At 34.0% G+C, this 19,515-nt stretch overlaps 1 protein-coding gene and 1 pseudogene across 2 annotated transcripts; both read left to right on the top strand.

The window, feature by feature from the left end:
- The first annotated feature begins 5,026 nt into the window (after nucleotides 1-5,026).
- Nucleotides 5,027-7,119, top strand: LOC135679551 (uncharacterized; annotated as a pseudogene).
- An 8,408-nt stretch (nucleotides 7,120-15,527) lies between these two features.
- LOC103973303 (WRKY DNA-binding transcription factor 70) lies at nucleotides 15,528-17,225 on the top strand. Of its 2 annotated transcripts, none has more exons than XM_018821376.2 (3): nucleotides 15,528-15,828; nucleotides 15,943-16,041; nucleotides 16,467-17,225. In XM_018821376.2, the coding sequence occupies exons 1-3, from the start codon at nucleotides 15,563-15,565 to the stop codon at nucleotides 17,005-17,007; spliced, it is 906 nt and encodes a 301-aa protein (XP_018676921.2). In that variant the 5' UTR covers nucleotides 15,528-15,562; the 3' UTR covers nucleotides 17,008-17,225. The 2 variants fall into 2 exon arrangements, with proteins under 2 accessions (XP_018676921.2, XP_009386106.2); XM_009387831.3 differs by having other exon boundaries at nucleotides 15,946-16,041; nucleotides 16,467-17,223.
- The last annotated feature ends 2,290 nt before the right edge of the window (nucleotides 17,226-19,515 follow it).

The raw sequence follows: 19,515 nt of genomic DNA, 5'->3' as shown, positions 1-19,515 counted from the left end.
CATCATCATTTAAAATTAAAAAATAAGTTTCATTACAAAAATCATCCAGACCAATAATATACACATTATTACTCCTTAAAGCAATCATATATTTATTTTTGTGTGATATCTCTATAACACAAGCATTAGATTCAAATTTAATGGTATATCCCTTATCATACAATTGATTAATACTTAGTAAGTTATGTTTTAAATCATCTACTAATAAAATATCTTTAATCAAGATATTTGATTTGTCACCTATATTTTCTTTACCAATAATTTTTCCTTCGTTATTGTCTCCAAAGGTGACATTATTTATCTTGGCTAGTGAGCTTAGAGAAATGTATCGGATCTCCGATCGTGTGTCTTGAGCATCCACTATTAAGATACCATCTCTTTCTCCTAGTATTTGATAGTAAACATATCTACAAGAAATGGGGTTTGCTTTAGGTACACATTTAACTTTATGTCCATGATTAGATCTCTCTATCTTGACTTTTGGCACTAAGTCATTTATAGTTTCTTTATCAATAATTTTTCCTTTATTATTATCTCCAAATGTGACATATTATTTATCTTGGCTAGTGAGCTTAGAGAAATGTATTGGATCTTCGATCATGTGTCTTGAGCATCCACTATTAAAATACAATTTCTTGCTCCTAGCTTTCGGTAGTAGACATATCTACAAGAAAGGGGGTTTGCTTAAGGTACACATTTAACTTTAGGTTCTTTATGATTAGATCTCTCTATCTTGACTTTTGACATTAAGTCATTTATAGTTTCTTTAAGAACCCAAACTAATTTATGCGAGTTATATTTCTTAAATAAATATTTATAAGCATAATGACCATATCTACCACAAAAATTACATTTAACTTTATGGAGAATACGTAATGTGGGTCCTTTAATAAATATAGTTGGCTTTTGTTGAGTGTTACTACTCACAAAGCCGATTCCTTCCTTTATAATAACATATTTTTTCTTTTTACTAAGTCTAACTCTTCATATTTAGTGCAAGAAGTTAACATGCAATTGTCATACTCATTTTTTTAATTTATCAAATATACTAGAGAGAGAAACATGATCCTTTTTTAGTAATTTATATTTCTTATCAACTAATTTAAGTTTATAATACAAATCATGAAATACATCAAGTAATTCATTATAAGGTAAAGATGTTTCAGTTGAGTCATACATCTTATTGTTAAAGGCCATTAATATATAGTTAGTCACTTCATCTTCATTGGTTTGCTCTTTGTCTTCTAATGTACTTGATTCGTCCCAAGTCACATTGAGTACTTTCTTCTTCTTTTATGCTAGCAGCTTCTTCTTCAGTTGTAGACACTCATTTTTTAAGTATCCCAGCTTCTTACATTCATAGCAAATGATTGTGTCCATTTTTAGTTCATTTTTATTCTTAGAGTCTTGTTTTATAAGATTTATTTTGTTCCTTTTCATAAACTTTTTAAATTTTCTTGTGATGAGTGTCAAGTTATCATCATCACTTGAGCTTTCGCTCGAGTGGTCTTCTTTAGTTCTTAATGCAATATCTTTTCTATTCTTTAGAAGATTATTCTCTTGTTCATCATACGTCTTGCGAATCATTTCATAGGCCATTAATAATCTTATAAGTTCTTCAAGAGAAAAATTATTAAAGTCTTTTACTTCTTGAATAGTAGTTATCTTTAAATCCTAACTTTTTGGAAGAGATTATAAAATTTTATTAATAAGTTCAAGATTAGTATAACCTTTACCAAGAGCTTTCGAACCATTAACAACATCCGTAAAATGAGTGTACATGTCACAAATTGTTTCACCTTGGATTCATTCTAAATAATTCATAACTATGCATCAAGAGATTAATCTTAGATTCTTTAACTCTATTTATGTCTTTATTAGTAACTTTAAGTGTGTGCCAAATATCATGTGTAGTTTCACAAGAAACATGATTAAACTCATTTTTATCTAAAGCACAAAATAAAGCATTCATAGCTTTAGCATTTAAAGAAAACATTTTCTTCTCTAGATCATTCCATTCATTTATTAGTCTAGAGGATTTTTAAAAATCACATTCAATGACATTCCATAAATCAAAGTCCATAGAAATCAAAAAAATCTGCATTCATATCTTCCAATACATATAATCTATTCCATTAAACATTAGAGGACGAGTGATAGAGTGACCCTCTTAATTGATAGATAAAGTCATTTAATCTTTCTTGGGTGTTAAACCAAATGATAGAACTTGGCTATGGTACCAATTGTTAGGATCGTAAAAGCACTAAGAGGGAGGGTGAATTAGTGCTTTCAAAATGGAGAAATGATTCAAAAATTCATTCGATAAAATCAGTATCAAAAATATGTTTAACTTAGAATATGAGTAGTGTAATAAGTAATTAAATCAGTAAACAATAGCAATGAAGAGTATAAAAGAAAATGCACACCGAATTTATAGTAGTTTGGTTATCGAGACTTACGTCCACTCTCGATTCTTCTTTTGTCGAGGCCACCGGCTTTCACTAACAATCTTCTTTTCAATGGATAAAGATTGATTACCCTTTTTACAACTCTTTTCTCCTTTTTGCAAGCTTAAGAGGGAACATTTATAACTCTCTTTTATAAGTAATCCTCACACCTCCCTTAGAATGACTTAGAAGCTTAAGGAGGAAATAACTCAACACTTCCAATAGAGTTTACACACTTAGAATCACAAGTTTTTCATCTTTTTTTATTGTTATATCAAGCAAGAATGAGTGGGTATTTATATGTCCCAAATGGCTTCAACAATAGAGCCAAAATATCTCATCCTCGGGTTTTCAGGGAATTGGTGGCTCCATCGCTTGCTACATTGAGCACTAGCTATACTATCGCCTACCTGGGTAGTACTAACATCGAGTTTTTCGAAAACATACACTATGTATTTTCTAGCTCACAAGTGGTTCCATCACCTAATCTGATGATGCCACCGCCTGACCCAACTTCAAGTCACTGAATTGGCCTTCCAATAAGCCTGATTTAGCCCTGATTCAAATCCAATAGGCCCTTAATTAAGTTAGCATGGTTACACCAAAACCAACTCAATTAGACTTCTAAACTACTTTGATTAATACTTAATAATTTATAATTATGAAGCACATTGTCTGTCATGCCATTGTTCATCTGATACTTTATCCGAATCTCTAGTGCATCGTCCATTCCTTCGGCATATTGTCCGATCTATCGATATATTGACTTCCACAACATCCGATCTTGGCACAATGCCTAATCTTTCTAGCCTAATGCTCGATTTTTTACATGATCCACTCCGGCCCAACATTTGATTCTGATATGAATGAGCAAGTTGATTATAATTCTGCCAAAGACCCATTAACTATTCATCGAGGACCAATGACAAGAGCAAAAACTAAAAGGATGAAAGAAGCCTTAACTTGTTTATTAGAAAGCATTTGGAAGGAGCAAGCTAGTCAAAACTTGGTCAAGGTTCTATGGATACAAGAAGAGCCTAAAATAATCAACTTGATTCAAATAAGTCAACATCATGAAGAGAAAGTCCAACCTTGAGAGAACGATGAATTTTTAGCCATCTTTGAAGAATAAAGGTCATTCAACCATATTGAACCATATTAGGAATTGTGGGCTTATTCATGAATAATTATTCAAAACAATTCAATGTAGATTCATGAGTAATCTACATTCATGCATTAGGAATATGAATATCATTTAATATATTCATTTCCTTTGTACTTGGCCTTTGTACTATATAAACAAGGCTGACTCTCCTTGTAAGGGGCAGAAGATTGAGAAGTATATTTAACTTACAATATCGGTGAGTGTTTTGTTTTTAAGTTCTTGCATAAACTTTGAAACTTATCAAGCATTTCTGTTTATGGCGTTCAAAACCCAAAAAATCTTTGTTTTTCCTTTCAACTTATCAAGCTTCTTAGTTTGTGACGTTTTAAGGGAATCAAAGTACTATTCTAATGACTTCATCAAATTTTTATTGATTATGTGATTAGAATAGTTTTCATAACTTCAATCTTGAATGATCCATCTTGTTTCAATTCGTTGGAGGGGGTCAATTTGCATTCCATATGTATCATAACTCTTTAGCTATCGGGGTATATGGTTGCCAAGTTGAAGATTTCCATCATTTGGTATTAGAGCTCGGCTCAAGTTTGAGGTTTGCATATCTATTTATTTGCTATCTTTTAGATTTTTTCTTTTCTCTTCTTCTTCTTTTTGGCCAATATCTATAATTATTGTTCTTCTTTCATCTTCATTGTTGTGCTTCTTGCATTATTACTATTCTTATTTGTAATTCCACACTTTATGGTATAAAAAAAAAAGATCAAAAAGTCAAAAAAAAAGAATAGAGAAAATCAAAGGCTAAAAAAAAGAAAAGAGAGAAAATCAAAGGTCAAAAAAAAAAAAGATCAGAATTAGAAACAAAAAATAGTGGATTCAAAGAATACTTGGAAGTTACAGAATTTGATCTTTGTTCATTTGAATTTCTATTTCGATTTGGAAATCTTTCTTCATTCCTAAAAAAAAAATTTCTTTCCTCAATTGATATTTAAATTCTAGTCTTTGCTTATGATTAAAGTGCATTATACACACCTTTAAATTGGCCTATCTTTTGTTTTCTTTTAAACCTATCCAATTTCATTATTTTTTTGAATTGCCATAATCTGAATTGTTTATTTAGGTACCTTAGTTAATCTAAGAACTCAAATAACAAAACAAGAGAGGTAAAAGGAAAGAGTGGTAAGATCAGTATAGAGAAAAGCCAAAAATTTTGTGAAACACGAGTGGAGTGAATCAAATCTAGAGTGAAAAAAAACGTGAGGGAGTGTTGGTGAGGTTGTTCTAACTTTGTTTTTCAGGTTGTATACATGTCTAAAGATAAAGAAGCGAGTTCTTCATCCAATGATCTTTTAGTTCAAGCAATGCAACAACAATTTGAATGTATATTCAAAGTGATGGGAGATGTAAGAGATCATCTAGAAAGGCATGAAGATGCAATTAATAGATTGCAAGGTGAACCATGACGTGGGAGACAACCAAACTTTGCAATGATGAATATGATGGTGGCGATGACGTGGATGATGACCAAGTTACTCTAATTGGTCAAGATATTAATCCTAGGAGACAAACTAGGAGAGAACGTTTTGATGGTATGGACAGAAACATAGCCAGCATCAAAAAGAAAATTCCTTCTTTTCAAGGGAAGAATAATCCAGATGTCTATTTGGAGTGGGAACGAAAGTAGAGATGATCTTTGAATGTCACAACTACTCTGAAGAGAAAAAGGTAAAATTAGTCGCTGTTGAATTTTTTGATTATGCTATTGTTTGGTGGGATCAATTGTGTAAAGACGGGCGTAGAAATGGTGAAAGGCCCGTGGAGACTTGGTTGGAGATGAAACAAATCATGAGGAGGATATTTGTCCCTAGCTATTACTATAGGGATTTGCATCAACGACTGTAAACCTTGACACAAGGTTCCATGAGTGTTGATGAGTATCACAAGGAGATGGAGATAGCCATGATAAGGGCTAATGTGGATGAAGATTGTGAGGCCACCATGGCTCGATTCTTGAGTGGATTAAACAAGAACATTGCTAATCTTGTATAATTGCAACATTATGTGGAGATTGAAGACATGGTGAATGTGGCCATGAAGATTGAGAGGCAACTCAAAAGAAAAGGCACAAGGTATGATTCAAAACCTTATTCGGGTTCTTCTTCTTCTTGGAAATCGAATTGGAGGAAAAAGGATGATAAACCCATTGTTAAGCCTAAAATTGATGAGACTAAAGGTAGAAATAAATTAGGCAGCAAGGGTAAATGTGAGAATCTATCTAATCAAACTAGAGGTATTAAGTGTTTTAAGTGCCTTGGGCATAGACATATGGCACGCGAATGTCCTAATAAAAGAGTTATGATCATGAGGGATGGAATTGTAGAATCTGAAAGTGAGAAAGAGGATGATGAAGACATTCTAGAGGATACTAGTGATATAGAGTATGCTAAAGGTGAAAATCTAGTTGTTCAACGCATACTTAGTTTGCAAAATGAAAATGATGAACATGGTGAACAACGTGAAAATCTGTTTCATACTCATTGTTTGATTGCTAACAAGTTGTGTAATGTGATTGTTGATAGTGGAAGTTGCACAAATGTGGCAAGAACCTTGCTCGTGGAGAAACTAAAATTACCTACTATCAAGCATTCAAAACCTTACAAGTTACAATGGTTGAATGATAGTGGTGTAGTAAAGGTAAATCGACAAGTGTTAGTTTCCTTTTCAATTGGTAGATAGAAGGATGAAGTTTGGTCTGATATGGTACCCATGTATGCTAGTCATATATTATTGGGGAGACCATGGCAATATGATCAAAGGGTAATACATGATGGATTCAAGAACCGTTATTCTTTGATCATAGATGGACAGAAATATCAGCTTGGACCTTTGCCTCCAAAGACAATTTTTGAGGACCAAATGCGCATAAAACAACAATATGAGGAGCTTGAGTCTTCATTAACCAAAACTTTGGGGAAGGAAAAAGAAAGAGAGAAAAAAGAAAATGGTGAGTTGAGTGATAAAAATGAGAGTATTAGGAAATACAAGGGGAGAGAAAACAAAGAAAGTTTGAGTGAAAGAAAAATGAGTGTTTATACCAAAATGAGTGATGTGAAGAAAGCCTTAACCATGAGGCAGCCCTTAATTGTACTTATGTACAAGGATGTTTTGATTGCTTCTAACAAAATTGACAAGAGTTTGCCTAGTGTTATTATTGATCTTTTGTAGGAAAATGAGGATCTTTTTCCCGAAGAAGTTCCTAATGGTTTGCCACCAATTAGAAGAATTGAGCATCAAATTGATTTCATTCCAGGTGCAAGCATACCAAATAAGCCAGCACATAGATGCAACCCCGAAGAGACCAAGGAAATCCAAAAGCAAGTAAGTGAGCTTATGAAAAAAGGGTATGTGCGAGAAAGCATGAGTCCATGTGCAGTTCCTATTCTGTTAGTGCCTAAAAAGGATGGATCATGGAGAATGTGTGTTGATTGCCGAGCCATCAACAAAATCATGGTAAAGTATAGACATCATATTCCTAGGCGATATGTTGGATGAATTACATAGTTCTTGTGTGTTTTCAAAAATTGATTTAAAATCTGGATATCATCAAATAAGAATGCATGAAGGTGATGAATGGAAAACCGCTTTCAAAACTAAATATGGTTTATATGAATGGTTGGTTATACCTTTTGGCCTAACTAATGCACCTAGTACTTTCATGAGATTGATGAATCATATTTTACGTGCTTACATTGGAAAGTTTGTAGTGGTTTATTTTGATGATATACTTGTGTATAGCAAAAGTTTAGATGAGCATGTAACACATTTAAAAGCTATTTTTGACGTGCTTAGAAAAGAAAAGTTGTATGGTAATATAAAGAAATGCACTTTTTACACTAATAAAATTACTTTTCTTGGATATGTTGTTAATGATAAAGGAATACATGTTATATTGATCAAGAAAAAGTGAAAGCAATTAGGGAGTGGCCAAAATCTACTAGTGTTAGTGATGTTAGAAGTTTTCATGGTCTTGCTAGCTTTTATAGAAGATTCATTAAGGATTTTTCTACAATTGCTGCACCATTAACTGAATGCATCAAAAAGAATATGGGATTTAGATGGGGTGAAAAACAATATGATGCTTTTAACTTGCTTAAAGACAAACTCAATTCAGCACTTTTGCTTGCTTTACCGAACTTTGCTAAAACTTTTGAGATTGAGTGTGATGCGAGTGGAATAGGAATTGGAGGAGTCTTAATGTAAGAAGGCAGACCCATTGTATTCATTAGTGAGAAGCTAAGTGGAGCAAGTCTTAACTATCCAACATATGACAAGGAGTTTTACGCTTTGGTAAGAGTGTTAGAGACATGGCAGCACTATCTTTGGTATAAGGAATTCATTATATACACCGATCATGAGTCCTTGAAATATCTCAAAGGACAAGGAAAACTAAACCATAGGCATGCAAAATGGGTGGAGTTTATTGAATCCTTTCCATACATTATCAAGTATAAACAAGGTAAGGAAAATTTGGTTGCCGACGCTCTTTCTAGAAGGTATGCTCTAATTTCTTAACTTGATGCAAAATTATTAGGTTTTGAGTATATTAAAAATTTATACAATTCTTATCATGATTTTGCTAATGTTTATGGGGCATGTGAGAAAGGGGGTTTTGATAAGTTCTTCAGGCATGATGATTTTCTTTTCAAAGAAAATAAGTTGTGTATTCCTCAATGTTCAATGAGAGAATTACTTGTGAGAGAGGCACATAGTGAAGGTTTAATGGGGCATTTCGGGATTAGAAAAACTTTAGATGTGTTAAGTGATCATTTCTTTTGGCCGCACATGAAAAGAGATGTTAAGAGATTGTGTGAGAAATGCATTACTTGTAAACAAGCTAAATCTAAAGTAATGCCTCATGGATTGTATACTCCTCTTCCTATAACTAGTGAGCCTTGGGTTAATATATCCATGGACTTTGTCTTGGGTTTACCAAGGTCAAAAGGAGGGTGAGATTCTATTTTTGTTGTTGTTGACGGGTTTAGTAAGATGGCACATTTCATTCCTTGCCACAAAACAGATGATGCAACACATGTTGCGGGGCTGTTCTTCAAAGAAATTGTAAGATTACATGACATTCCAAAGACAATTGTGAGTGATAGAGATATGAAGTTCCTTAGCCACTTTTGGAAAATACTTTGGAGCAAGTTGGGTACAAGGCTATTGTATTCAACCACTTGTCACCCACAAACAGATAGACAAACGGAGGTGGTAAATCGAACTTTATCAACACTTTTGAGGGCCATAATTCAAAAGAATTTGAAAAATTGGGAGGAATGTTTACCATATGTGGAGTTTGCTTATAACAGAAGTGTGCATGCTACAACAAATCATTCCCCATTTGAAGTTGTGTACAGGTTCAATTCATTAAATCCTATGGATTTGCTACCTTTACCTTTGGAAAAGGCCAATTTGGATGGTAAGCAAAAAGCTGATTTTGTTAAAGCATTGCATAAAAGGGTCCTGACACAAATTGAAAAGAAAACTCTACAATACGAGAAACAACACAACAAAGGCCGAAAGCAAGTAGTATTTGAACCTAGTGATTGGGTTTGGGTACACTTGAGGAAGGAAAGATTTCCTAACTAAAGGAAGTATAAACTAATGCCAAGAGGAGATGGTCCATTTCGAGTCTCTCAAAAAATCAATGACAATGCATACAAGTTGGAACTACCGGGTGAGTATGGTAATATTAGTGCAACCTTCAATGTTTCTGATTTATCTTTGTTTGATGCAGGTGATGAAGGCGTTGATTCGAGGATGAATCCTTTCAAGGAAAGGGGGAATGATATGAACGAGTAAGTTGATTATAATTCTGCTAAAGACCCTTTAACTATTTATCGAGAACCAATGATAAGAGCGAAAACTAAAAGGATGAAAGAAGCCTTAACTTGTTTATTAGAAGGCATTTGGAAGGAGCAAGCTAGTCAAAACTTGGTCAAGGTTCTATGGATATAAGAAGAGCCTAAAATAATCAACTTGATTCAAATAAGTCAACATCATGAAGAGAAAGTCCAACCTTGAGAGAATGATGAATTTTTAGCCATCTTTGAAGAATAAAGGTCATTCGGCCATATTGGACCATATTAGGAATTGTGGGCTTATTCATGAATAATTATTCAAAATAATTCAATGTAGATTCATGAGTAATCTACATTCATGCATTAGGCATATGAATGTCATTTAATATATTCATTCCCTTTGTACTTGGCCTTTGTACTATATAAACAAGGCTGACTCTCCTTGTAAAGGGCAGAAGATTGAGAAGTATATTCAACTTACAACACCGATGAGTGTTTTGTTTTTAAGTTCTTGCATGAACTTTGGAACTTATCAAGCATTTCTGTTTGTGGTGTTCAAAACCCAAAAAATCTTTGTTTTTCTTTTCAACTTATCAAGCTTCTTAGTTTGTGACGTTTTAAGGGAATCAAAGTACTATTCTAGTTACTTCATCAAATTTTCATTGATTATGTGATTAGAATAGTTTTCCTAACTTCAATCTTGAACGATCCATCTTGTTTCAATTCGTTGGAGGGGGTCAATTTGCATTCCATATGTATCATAGCTCTTTAGCTATCGGGGTATATGGTTGCTAAGTTGAAGAATTCCATCAGATTCTCTTGCTTCAATCGATTTGTCTTTCCATGATCGAAGTTTGTCCTATATTACTTATCTCAAACACTCATTAGATATAAACTTATCAATTGACTTCATCATCAAAATCTAGGATTCAACATTATCAAGATACCATTTCTTGCTCCTAGCTTTCGATTGGAGATATATCTACAAGAAAAAGTGATTTACTTTAGGTACCTATTTAACTTTAGGTCCTTCATGGTTAGATCTATCTTTCTTAACTTTTGACATTAAATCATTTATGGTTCCTTTAATAACCCAAACTAATGTATGAGATCTATATTTTTTAAATGAACATGTATAAACATAATGACCACATCTTCCACAAAAATTATATTTAACTTTAGGGGAAACATATAATATGGGTCATTTTATAAATGTAGTTGGTTTTTGTTGAGTGTTACTACTCAGGAAGCCGACTCCTTTCTTTCTATGTATATAACCTTTGTTATTAAGAATCATTTTTAATGATTTATTTTTAATTTTAATTTTTTAATGTTTGTTGTAATAATATATTTTTCTTTTTGAATGAGTTTTACCCTTCATATTTAGTGCACGATGTTAACAAGCAATTATCATACTCATTTTCAATTTATCAAATTCACTAAAGAGAGATACATGATCCTTTTTTAGTAATTTATATTTTTTATTAATTATTTTAAATTTATTATATAAATCATGAAATGTATCAAGTAATTCATCATAAGATAATAGTAAGTCACATACCTCATTATTGAAAGTCATCAATGCATAGTTCACTACTTTGTTTTTATTAGTTTGCTCTATATTTTTTGATGTATTTGATTCATCCCATGTTACCTTGAATGCTTTCTTCTTATTTAGGAACTTCTTCTTCTACACTCATTTTTAAAGTACCTTGGCTTTTTTACATTCATAACAAATTATTATATCATTTTTAAGTTTTTTTTTTCTTAGATTCTCATTTTGTAGAATTTGTTTTGTTCATTTTCATAAATTTTTTAAATCTTCTTGTAAAAAGTGTTATGTTATCATCATCACTTGAACTTTCGCTCGAGTAGTCTTCTTTAGTTCTAAGTGTAATATCCTTCTTATTCTTTGGAATGTTTTCCTTATGCTCATCATATATCTTGAAGTCATTTCATAGGTCATTAATGATCATCTAAGTTCTTCAAGGGGAAAGTTGTTCAAATCCTTTGCTTCTTGAATTGCAATTATCTTTGGATCCCAACTATTTTGGAAGAGATCTTAAAATTTTATTAACTAATTCAATATTAGTGTAACATTTACCAAAAGCTTTTAAACTATTGACAACATTCGTAAAACGGGTGTACATGTCACCAATGATTTCGCTTAGCTTCATTCTAAATAATTCATAACTATATACTAAAAGATTAATCTTAGATTCTTTTACTCTATTTGTGCCTTCATGAGTAACTTGAAGTATGTGCCAAATATCATATGTAGTTTGATATATAGAAATATAATTAAACTCATTTTTATCTAAAGCACAAAATAAAGAGTTCGTAGCTTTAGTATTTAAAATTAATATTTTCTTCTCAAGATCATTCCATTCATTCAGTGGTTTAGAGCATTTTTGAAAACCAAACTTAACAACATTCCATAGATCAAAATCTATAGAAAGAAAAAAAATCAGCATTCATGTTTTTCAATGCGTGTAGTTTGTCTCATTAAACATAGGAGGATGAGTGATAGAGTGACCCTCTTAATTATTAGAAAAAGTCATTAAATCTCTCTAGGGTGTTAATCCAACTAAGAGAACCAAGCTCCGATACCAATTGTTAGGATCGTAAAGGCACTAAGAGATGGTGAATTAGTGCTTTCGAAATAAAGTTTCGATTTATAGTGGTTTATCGTCCCGACCTATGTCTACTCCCGATTCCTTTTCCCTCGAGGCAACCGATTTTCACTAATAATCTTCTTTTCAATGGGCGAAGATCAATTACCCTTATAATAACTCTTTCTCCTTTTCACAAGCATAGGAGAGAACCTTCACACATCTCTTAGAATGACTGCTAAACTCAAGAAGAAAGAGACTCAACACTTTTCAAGAGAGTTTACATACTTAAAATCATAAGTTTTTATATTTTTTTTCTTACTTCACCAAGCAAGAATGAGTGGGATATTTATATACCCCAAATGACTTCAACAATAGAGCCAAAAATTTAAATCCCTGGGTTTTCAGGGTACTAGCAATACTATCGCCTACGTCGAGCGATACTATCACTTGACAAAGCTTGGGAACTAGGGCTCTAGTGGTACCATCGCTTGTGTGGATGGTACTACCGCTTGATAGTCTAGCGGTACTATCGCCTGCTTGGGCGGTACCACCACTTGAAAACTTAGGAACCTAGGCTCTAGCGGTACTACTGCTTGCTTGGGTGATACCACCACCTGACAACCTAAGAACTTGGGCTCTAGAGGTATCATCGCCTGCCAATAGGCATTTCAATAGGCTCAATTCAGTCCTAGTTCAGGCCCAATGGGCTCTTAATCAAGATAGCATTGTTACGCCTCAATTAGACTCTAAACAACTTTGATCAAGACTTAACAATTAAAATCATAAAGCCTACGTTATCCGGCATGTCATCTATTCATCCAGCACTTCATCCGAACCTTCGGTGCTTCGTCCTTTTCTTCGACATATTGCCCGATCCATCAATATGTTGACCTCTCATAACATTCGATCTTCTTGGCGCAATGCTCGATCCTTCCGACCTAATGCTCAAACTCTGACATAATACACTTCAGCTCAATGTCTGATTCTCTTACTTCAACGATTTGCCTTTTAATGATCGAAGTTTCTTCTACATCACTTATCTCAAATGCTCATTAGTCCATAACACATTAACTAATTTCATCATCAAAATATGGGATTCAATTAAACTGACGTAATTCATTGATCTTTTTATTGATCATTATAATGTTATAGCTTATATTTAATAGGCATAAGTATAAGAAAAAAATTAAAATATCATCAAATCAAATATATGATCAGTTTATCTTTAAAAAAAAAAGATAATATTCGTGATTGATATAATTCTATCCTAGTAGAGATCAATCTTCATGAATCCTAATCAAATTTTATAATTTTTAATCATAATTATAATTTATTTTTTTTTAAATTTTTATATATTTTTTATGTTCATTGAGTAAACTATAAAACTTGATTAGAATTATTGTGATGTTACTATGTGACAACCTATGATATTTGCAAAATAACTCTTAAATTAATTAATTAATTTAAATAAATGATAAAGTACATTGGTTTAGCATCGAAAGGTATCATCCCTGAAAACCTTGTTGGCAAGGGTAATCTTATTATACTCACCAAGTATTGCAAGAACACTAAATAATGTTATTATACTGGTTTGCACTATCCTCCTGAGCCTGCGTCCTCATTAAATATGCAATAAGATGAACACAGTCTCTCGGTCTCATCCTTATCGAATGTGGTGACCACGCATGCATGTGGTGCGTGACATCAAACCAATGACGCTGATGACGGTGGTGTCATGACGACGATACATTAAAAGCTTCTTTCTTTATTTTTTGTCTTCCCAACCAAGTACCAGTCGCCAGCTTAAGACTTCAATGGAGGTAGACATGCGAATCTGTTCCCATCGCAGATCCTTTCACACTGGCACATATAAAACCAGTTGACAGTTGCCAGCTTATGGCTTAATGGAGGTGTCATGTGAACCCGGTGCCTCCTGTTCCCAATTGCATGCAAGCCCCCTTTCAACATCATCCTGATCCATCTTATTTAATTTCAGTATCTATCTGATACACTCGATGTGTCAGGAACTAGATCTTAACGGGTGGCATGAAGAATTTTTTATTCCTCTGCTTTACCGCGTTATCATCCCCATCATTTTTCGTGCATCATCCTAAGCAGGGTCTAAAAGATAATAAAATAATAATAAATATACAGGATAATGATATGGATAGTAAATGATTCAATGATATCCATTTGTATAGTTTCTATTGAAGTGGGATAGGATCTAAGGATTTTTTATTCGAATCAAACCATGGATTGAATAAGAAAGATAATGAATTTTATTTGAATCGAACTTCTAATGTAAAAAATATGATAAATGTTTCATAAATAAAAACCCTCATGATTTTTAAAGTCGATAAAATTTTCTCTCATTATAAATTTCATTGTTGTGGATGGTGGCATGTAGAATGGTATTCTTTCTTTAATCTGGTCAGATTAATCAGTTTCTCAAATGTCACATGATTGGATAAAAATAAAAATAAAAAAGGTTCATTAACTGAAGGAATTATCCTCTTAGTTAAGAGGATAATTGTTAATTCCCATAACTATAGGAAGTCTTCATTTTATTAGTAATATTACTGACTCGAATAAAAGGAAATAGATATTGCAAAGTTAATAGACCAATAAAATGAAAGTTTGTAAAGTATGGATGAGAAGGACTTGTGCCTAAAAATTTGCATTCCTTTACAAGTTTGATAGGCCTTTTGTATGTGCTTCTGCACCCACTGTATTATTTGGCAGCCCATGCATACACATACTTTATGAAGTAGCTAATCTTCACACGTTTTGTGTTGACTATACTCTCTATGCATATGATACATTATATACCAGCTGGTGCTTAAGAAGTGTGGAAACACAGTTTCGTCACATGAAATGAAGATATCAAACAAATTCCTTTTAGGAAACGTCATATGGATTTCTTTAGGACGATGGTTAAATGCTTTTGGAAACGTCGTGTGAGAAGATTTTGACTCTACAATCTCATCGGACAAAGACAAAGCGAACATTGTCAACCGTTGAGGTCATCTTCCTTTTTGTCTAACCCGCAAGCTTTCTCTTGTGGGATCGTCTAATCCACCTCTTAGCACAGAATTCTTGGATCAATCTCCCATCAATTCTTGCTCGTAGATTATGCCCAAGTCAGAACCCGATGATGACGATTGCAACAATGATGTTGATGTTGATCTGATGAAGAAAGAAACAACAGTGAGACTTCATGAGAGCCACCTTCCCAGCTCGTGAAAGCATCTTCCTAAGTAGCTTCCGGGATTTGGGCATAAAGCTCGGACAGAACAGCTCAACCAAGCCTTTTGTTTGATGTACACTTACATCAGAGACGACCGAAACAAAGTATTATATATACTGCCAAAACTCCTAGAAAACGTATTTTAATTTGTAGTAGAAGCTTCCGATTAATCTACTGAAGCTGGTCAAACATCCTCTACTTATATAAGGAGAGACGCCAGATCTGAAACCTGGACAACCTTTGGTGGAGTGGAAGAGACGGATCAGAAACATTTCATGGAGAATTCGCTCGTCGACTCTGTGATCCGAGAGATGGAACAAGCGTTTGAGCTCACAACAAAGCTTCAGTCGCTCGTTGAGCTTGGCAACTACAGCGATACACAGAAGGAGTCAGCCAGGATGGTCTCCCGAGAGCTGCTGCAGACCTGCAATGCTACACTCTCCATGTTGAAGTCTCGCAGAACTAATGTCAAGATCGAGTATGGAAGTCAATACCAGCTCGCTCCCCGTGAGATTCCCATCCGAACAGATCGAAGAACACAGTAAGCCCTAAAATGAATCAAAAGTTGCAGATAACTCAGAAATGTTTAGAATCTCATGCTACCCTATTTCCTTCTGTGATCCTTTCTTTGACTTGACTTGATTTGTTGTGTCAGCAGCTATCCAAGAAAAGTGGTAACTGCTACACCTTATAGTGATGGACACCAATGGAGAAAATACGGGGAAAAGAAGATCAATGGCTGCATCTTTCCCAGGTTTGTTTGCTTATTTACACAATTACATATATAAACCGAAGATTTTTGTAGATTAATCATCTATTTTCTGGATCTACTTCACAGTATGTTTACCTTTTTATATTTCCCGGACTTCTCAAACTGCATTCTAAGACTTGGATATCATTGTGATGCAATGTTTTACATTTTCAACTACACATATTTTACATGTTCAACTACACATATCATTGTGATGACAATGAGGGTTCTCATGAAATCTTATCATAAGAGGATGGAGAAACTCTATCCAATAATTCTTAATAGTTAATCTCTTCCCCATAAAGGATGGTGATAGATGCCTGCCTGGACAGTAAAATAACACATTTAATATGCCAATCAATGCCTACATAAATGTCGATGTCAGTGCTCTTTTATAGTCCTATTTGACTCGTATGCCCGTTCTACAGGAGCTACTACAGATGCACCTACAGCGAGGATCAAAGATGTGAAGCGAAGAAGCAGGTGCAGCAACAGGACCGTGGCGTCCCATCTTTGTTTCTCGTCATCTACAAGGAAGAACACACATGCAAACCTATGGCAGTGGAAGGCTGCCGATCATTCGAACAGCTGCAACTGCCGGGCTGTGGAGAATACACCTGCAATACTTCCTTCCCCTTAACTCAAGTTACAGCATCGACAACTCCTCCACCAGTTGATTCATTCTCGCTTCGATTTGATGATTCAGAAGACTCACTAATGCGCACTGCGGTGAGAAGCATCACCGAAGGAACCATTGCATGGCGCCGGAACGACAAAGGCAGCGTTTCCTGTAGCGAGCTTGCCTCGGCAGACCTGGAGTTCCTCGAGTCCACGGAACCACTGCACCCAAGCTTGTCGGCTGTTCATGATGTTGACGACGAAGACCACTCACCAAGATCACTTGGTTTGGACACGGATTTCTTCGGATTCGATCTTGATGACATGGAACTGTTTGGAACTCCGTACTAGGTGAGAAGTAAGGGTCTTCTCGTCTGATTCATCCCGAATTCTGTAGTAAATTTAGAGAGCGAGAACAGTAGCTTAGTCAATATTCATAGCCATCAAAGTGTCACGTTGGATCGATGACCTTCCTCGAGAAAGGCATTCTCTTAGTCTTCATTTATTTTCTTCTTCGTTTATCTTCGTTTATGTTGTTCAATTTGGTGGGGAACTTCTTCTATGATCCAATCTTGAAGAATTATGCATCAACTTCTTCTTTTATCTTCTTTAAGAACTGTTCCACAAATTATTACTAAAAACATAAGAAAATATAAGCGACTAACAAACTGTGAAGTTGCAATTATTGCAAGATTTTTTTTGTTTTCTTTTGGTAAAAAATGTGGATAAAAAAGATCTAAATTGACTAGTTATAATCCAATCTTGTTTAACCACAATAGCAAGTATTGCTACGTATGGATTATAGTAACCGAGGAATGTATAAGTTGAATTGACATAAACTTAAATTTAATTTCCTCAAGATCACAATACAAATGCTGATCTACAATGCCCAGTGAAGATTTTTCTTGAGATGATCTCGAACAAAGGATGAATTTGTAGAAGAGGAGTGTGTTGGGCTGACAGCCCAAAGTGGGTTCAGCTCATGGTGAGCTCTATCAGCCCATAGCCGACACCCCTTTGACTTAACCCTAGATCAATATAAGGGGGGTATGGTGACTGCGTTTTAATGCGAAGGTGGTTGTATTTTTTGGCAGAAAAGGGCAGCAACGTGGTGATCTTCGTAGTAGTAAAGAGGAGAAGAAAAAGGTAGAAAAACAAGAGAAAGAAAAGGAAGAAAATAAGGATAATGTAGAGAGAGTATTCTCATCTATCAAATTAGACTCTTGTAATAATTACTTGGGGAGGTTTTAGATATTGTGGATAGTGACGTAATCCTTGTATCTCAGTTATTCTCTTGTGATTGTTGCTACGGTTTAGGGCAAGAGATTGAGATTTGTATATTCATTATTCTTATAATGGATTATCTCTAGTTTACCCCGTCGTTTTTACTCTTCACATTGGAGGGATTTTTCATGTATATCTTGGTATTCTATTTTATTATAATTTCATTTAATTCCGCTGCATATCATGGCCTGCTAGTATTTGTTCATATACAAAAATTATTCCATTTTATATCCCATCAAAGTGTATATGTTGTTACATATAGAATTAGAGTGTATATCCCATCAGAGTGTATATATGATTGACATGTAATTTCTAATCCACCTTCTCCGGTAATGAGTTCAAGATTATTCATTAGCCTGCCATTAGGTTCTTTTTATTTGGGATTTACTTGGCATTGCAATTTGATTAGATTAATTTAGGACCATATAATGGATGACAATGCTGATGGCGATGACAATAATGACGAAATTAGAAACGATTAATAACATTTTTAAGTGTGTGATATTCTCGAGTTATACGAATTTGACATGGACAACTGCTAATTCTTTGTTCCCAAATCACCAAAGTTGAACCACCTCCCACATGAACATCACCAGCGTCTTCTCTTTTCCCCAACACACTGAACCGAGAATTCCGAATGAGACACTATTTATTGTATATTCTCATAAAAATAATGTTTCCTCGGCAAATGCACGTGACCACGTGATAAGATAAAGAAAGAGACGGACATCGCCCAGGTAAGATGAATGGTGTGGGAGAATAGTCCATCCCTGCCATTCAAAGTACTCTATCTACCGCTCCTTCTCACCTTGCTTTAAATTGTACACGTCATGTTGGGTTAGGATACGTCATGGGCACAGGGACATGATGATGACGACGACGACGACGACATGACCACAGCAAGATGATGCTAAAGAACGACAAAATGATGACGATCGATGATGATGGCAGCAAATAAGAATAAAATAAGATGGATGTCGTCAGTCTCGCACCACTATGATAAAATATAATTATTTAATATTATGTAGGTAAATCTTTAAGTTTTTACAGATAATTATTATTATAAATTATAAATTATTTAGTTATATTTATATGTCTTTCATAATTAGAGAGATATATGTTAGTATAAAAACTGTTATATGTTATATAAAATATAAAATAATTTTTTTTATGTCTAGATTAAAATCTGGATTAAAATCAAATAATATTAGATTTATTTTTACAATATGTACCTTTTGATGTCATATGAATTGAGATCTCTATATGATCTACAAAGACGGACTCTAGATCCAAAATCTAAAATCGTTATCGATCTAAAAACTAGATTTTCTTTTTCTCTTTTCATATCCTTTTACAGGACCATGGTTCAGGGAGGTTGAGAGAGAAACTGTAATATATTAATTCATCCTCTATGAGATTCGTAATATCATTTTTCAGTCTCTAGAGATTATGTTTATTTATAGAAGAAAGTAAAGGGTCTAAGATAAATTATTAGGAGAGTTATTCCCGTAAGGATATCCCCTAAGGAATCATACTTTAAATGAACTTCTTTTTTATTGACTAATATCTATTATC

Source organism: Musa acuminata, chromosome BXJ1-1 (assembly GCF_036884655.1).
Source record: "Musa acuminata AAA Group cultivar baxijiao chromosome BXJ1-1, Cavendish_Baxijiao_AAA, whole genome shotgun sequence".
NCBI lineage: Eukaryota > Viridiplantae > Streptophyta > Magnoliopsida > Zingiberales > Musaceae > Musa > Musa acuminata.
The sequence above is the reverse complement of the archived record's forward strand: the minus strand, read 5'-3'. Positions and strand labels throughout refer to the sequence as shown.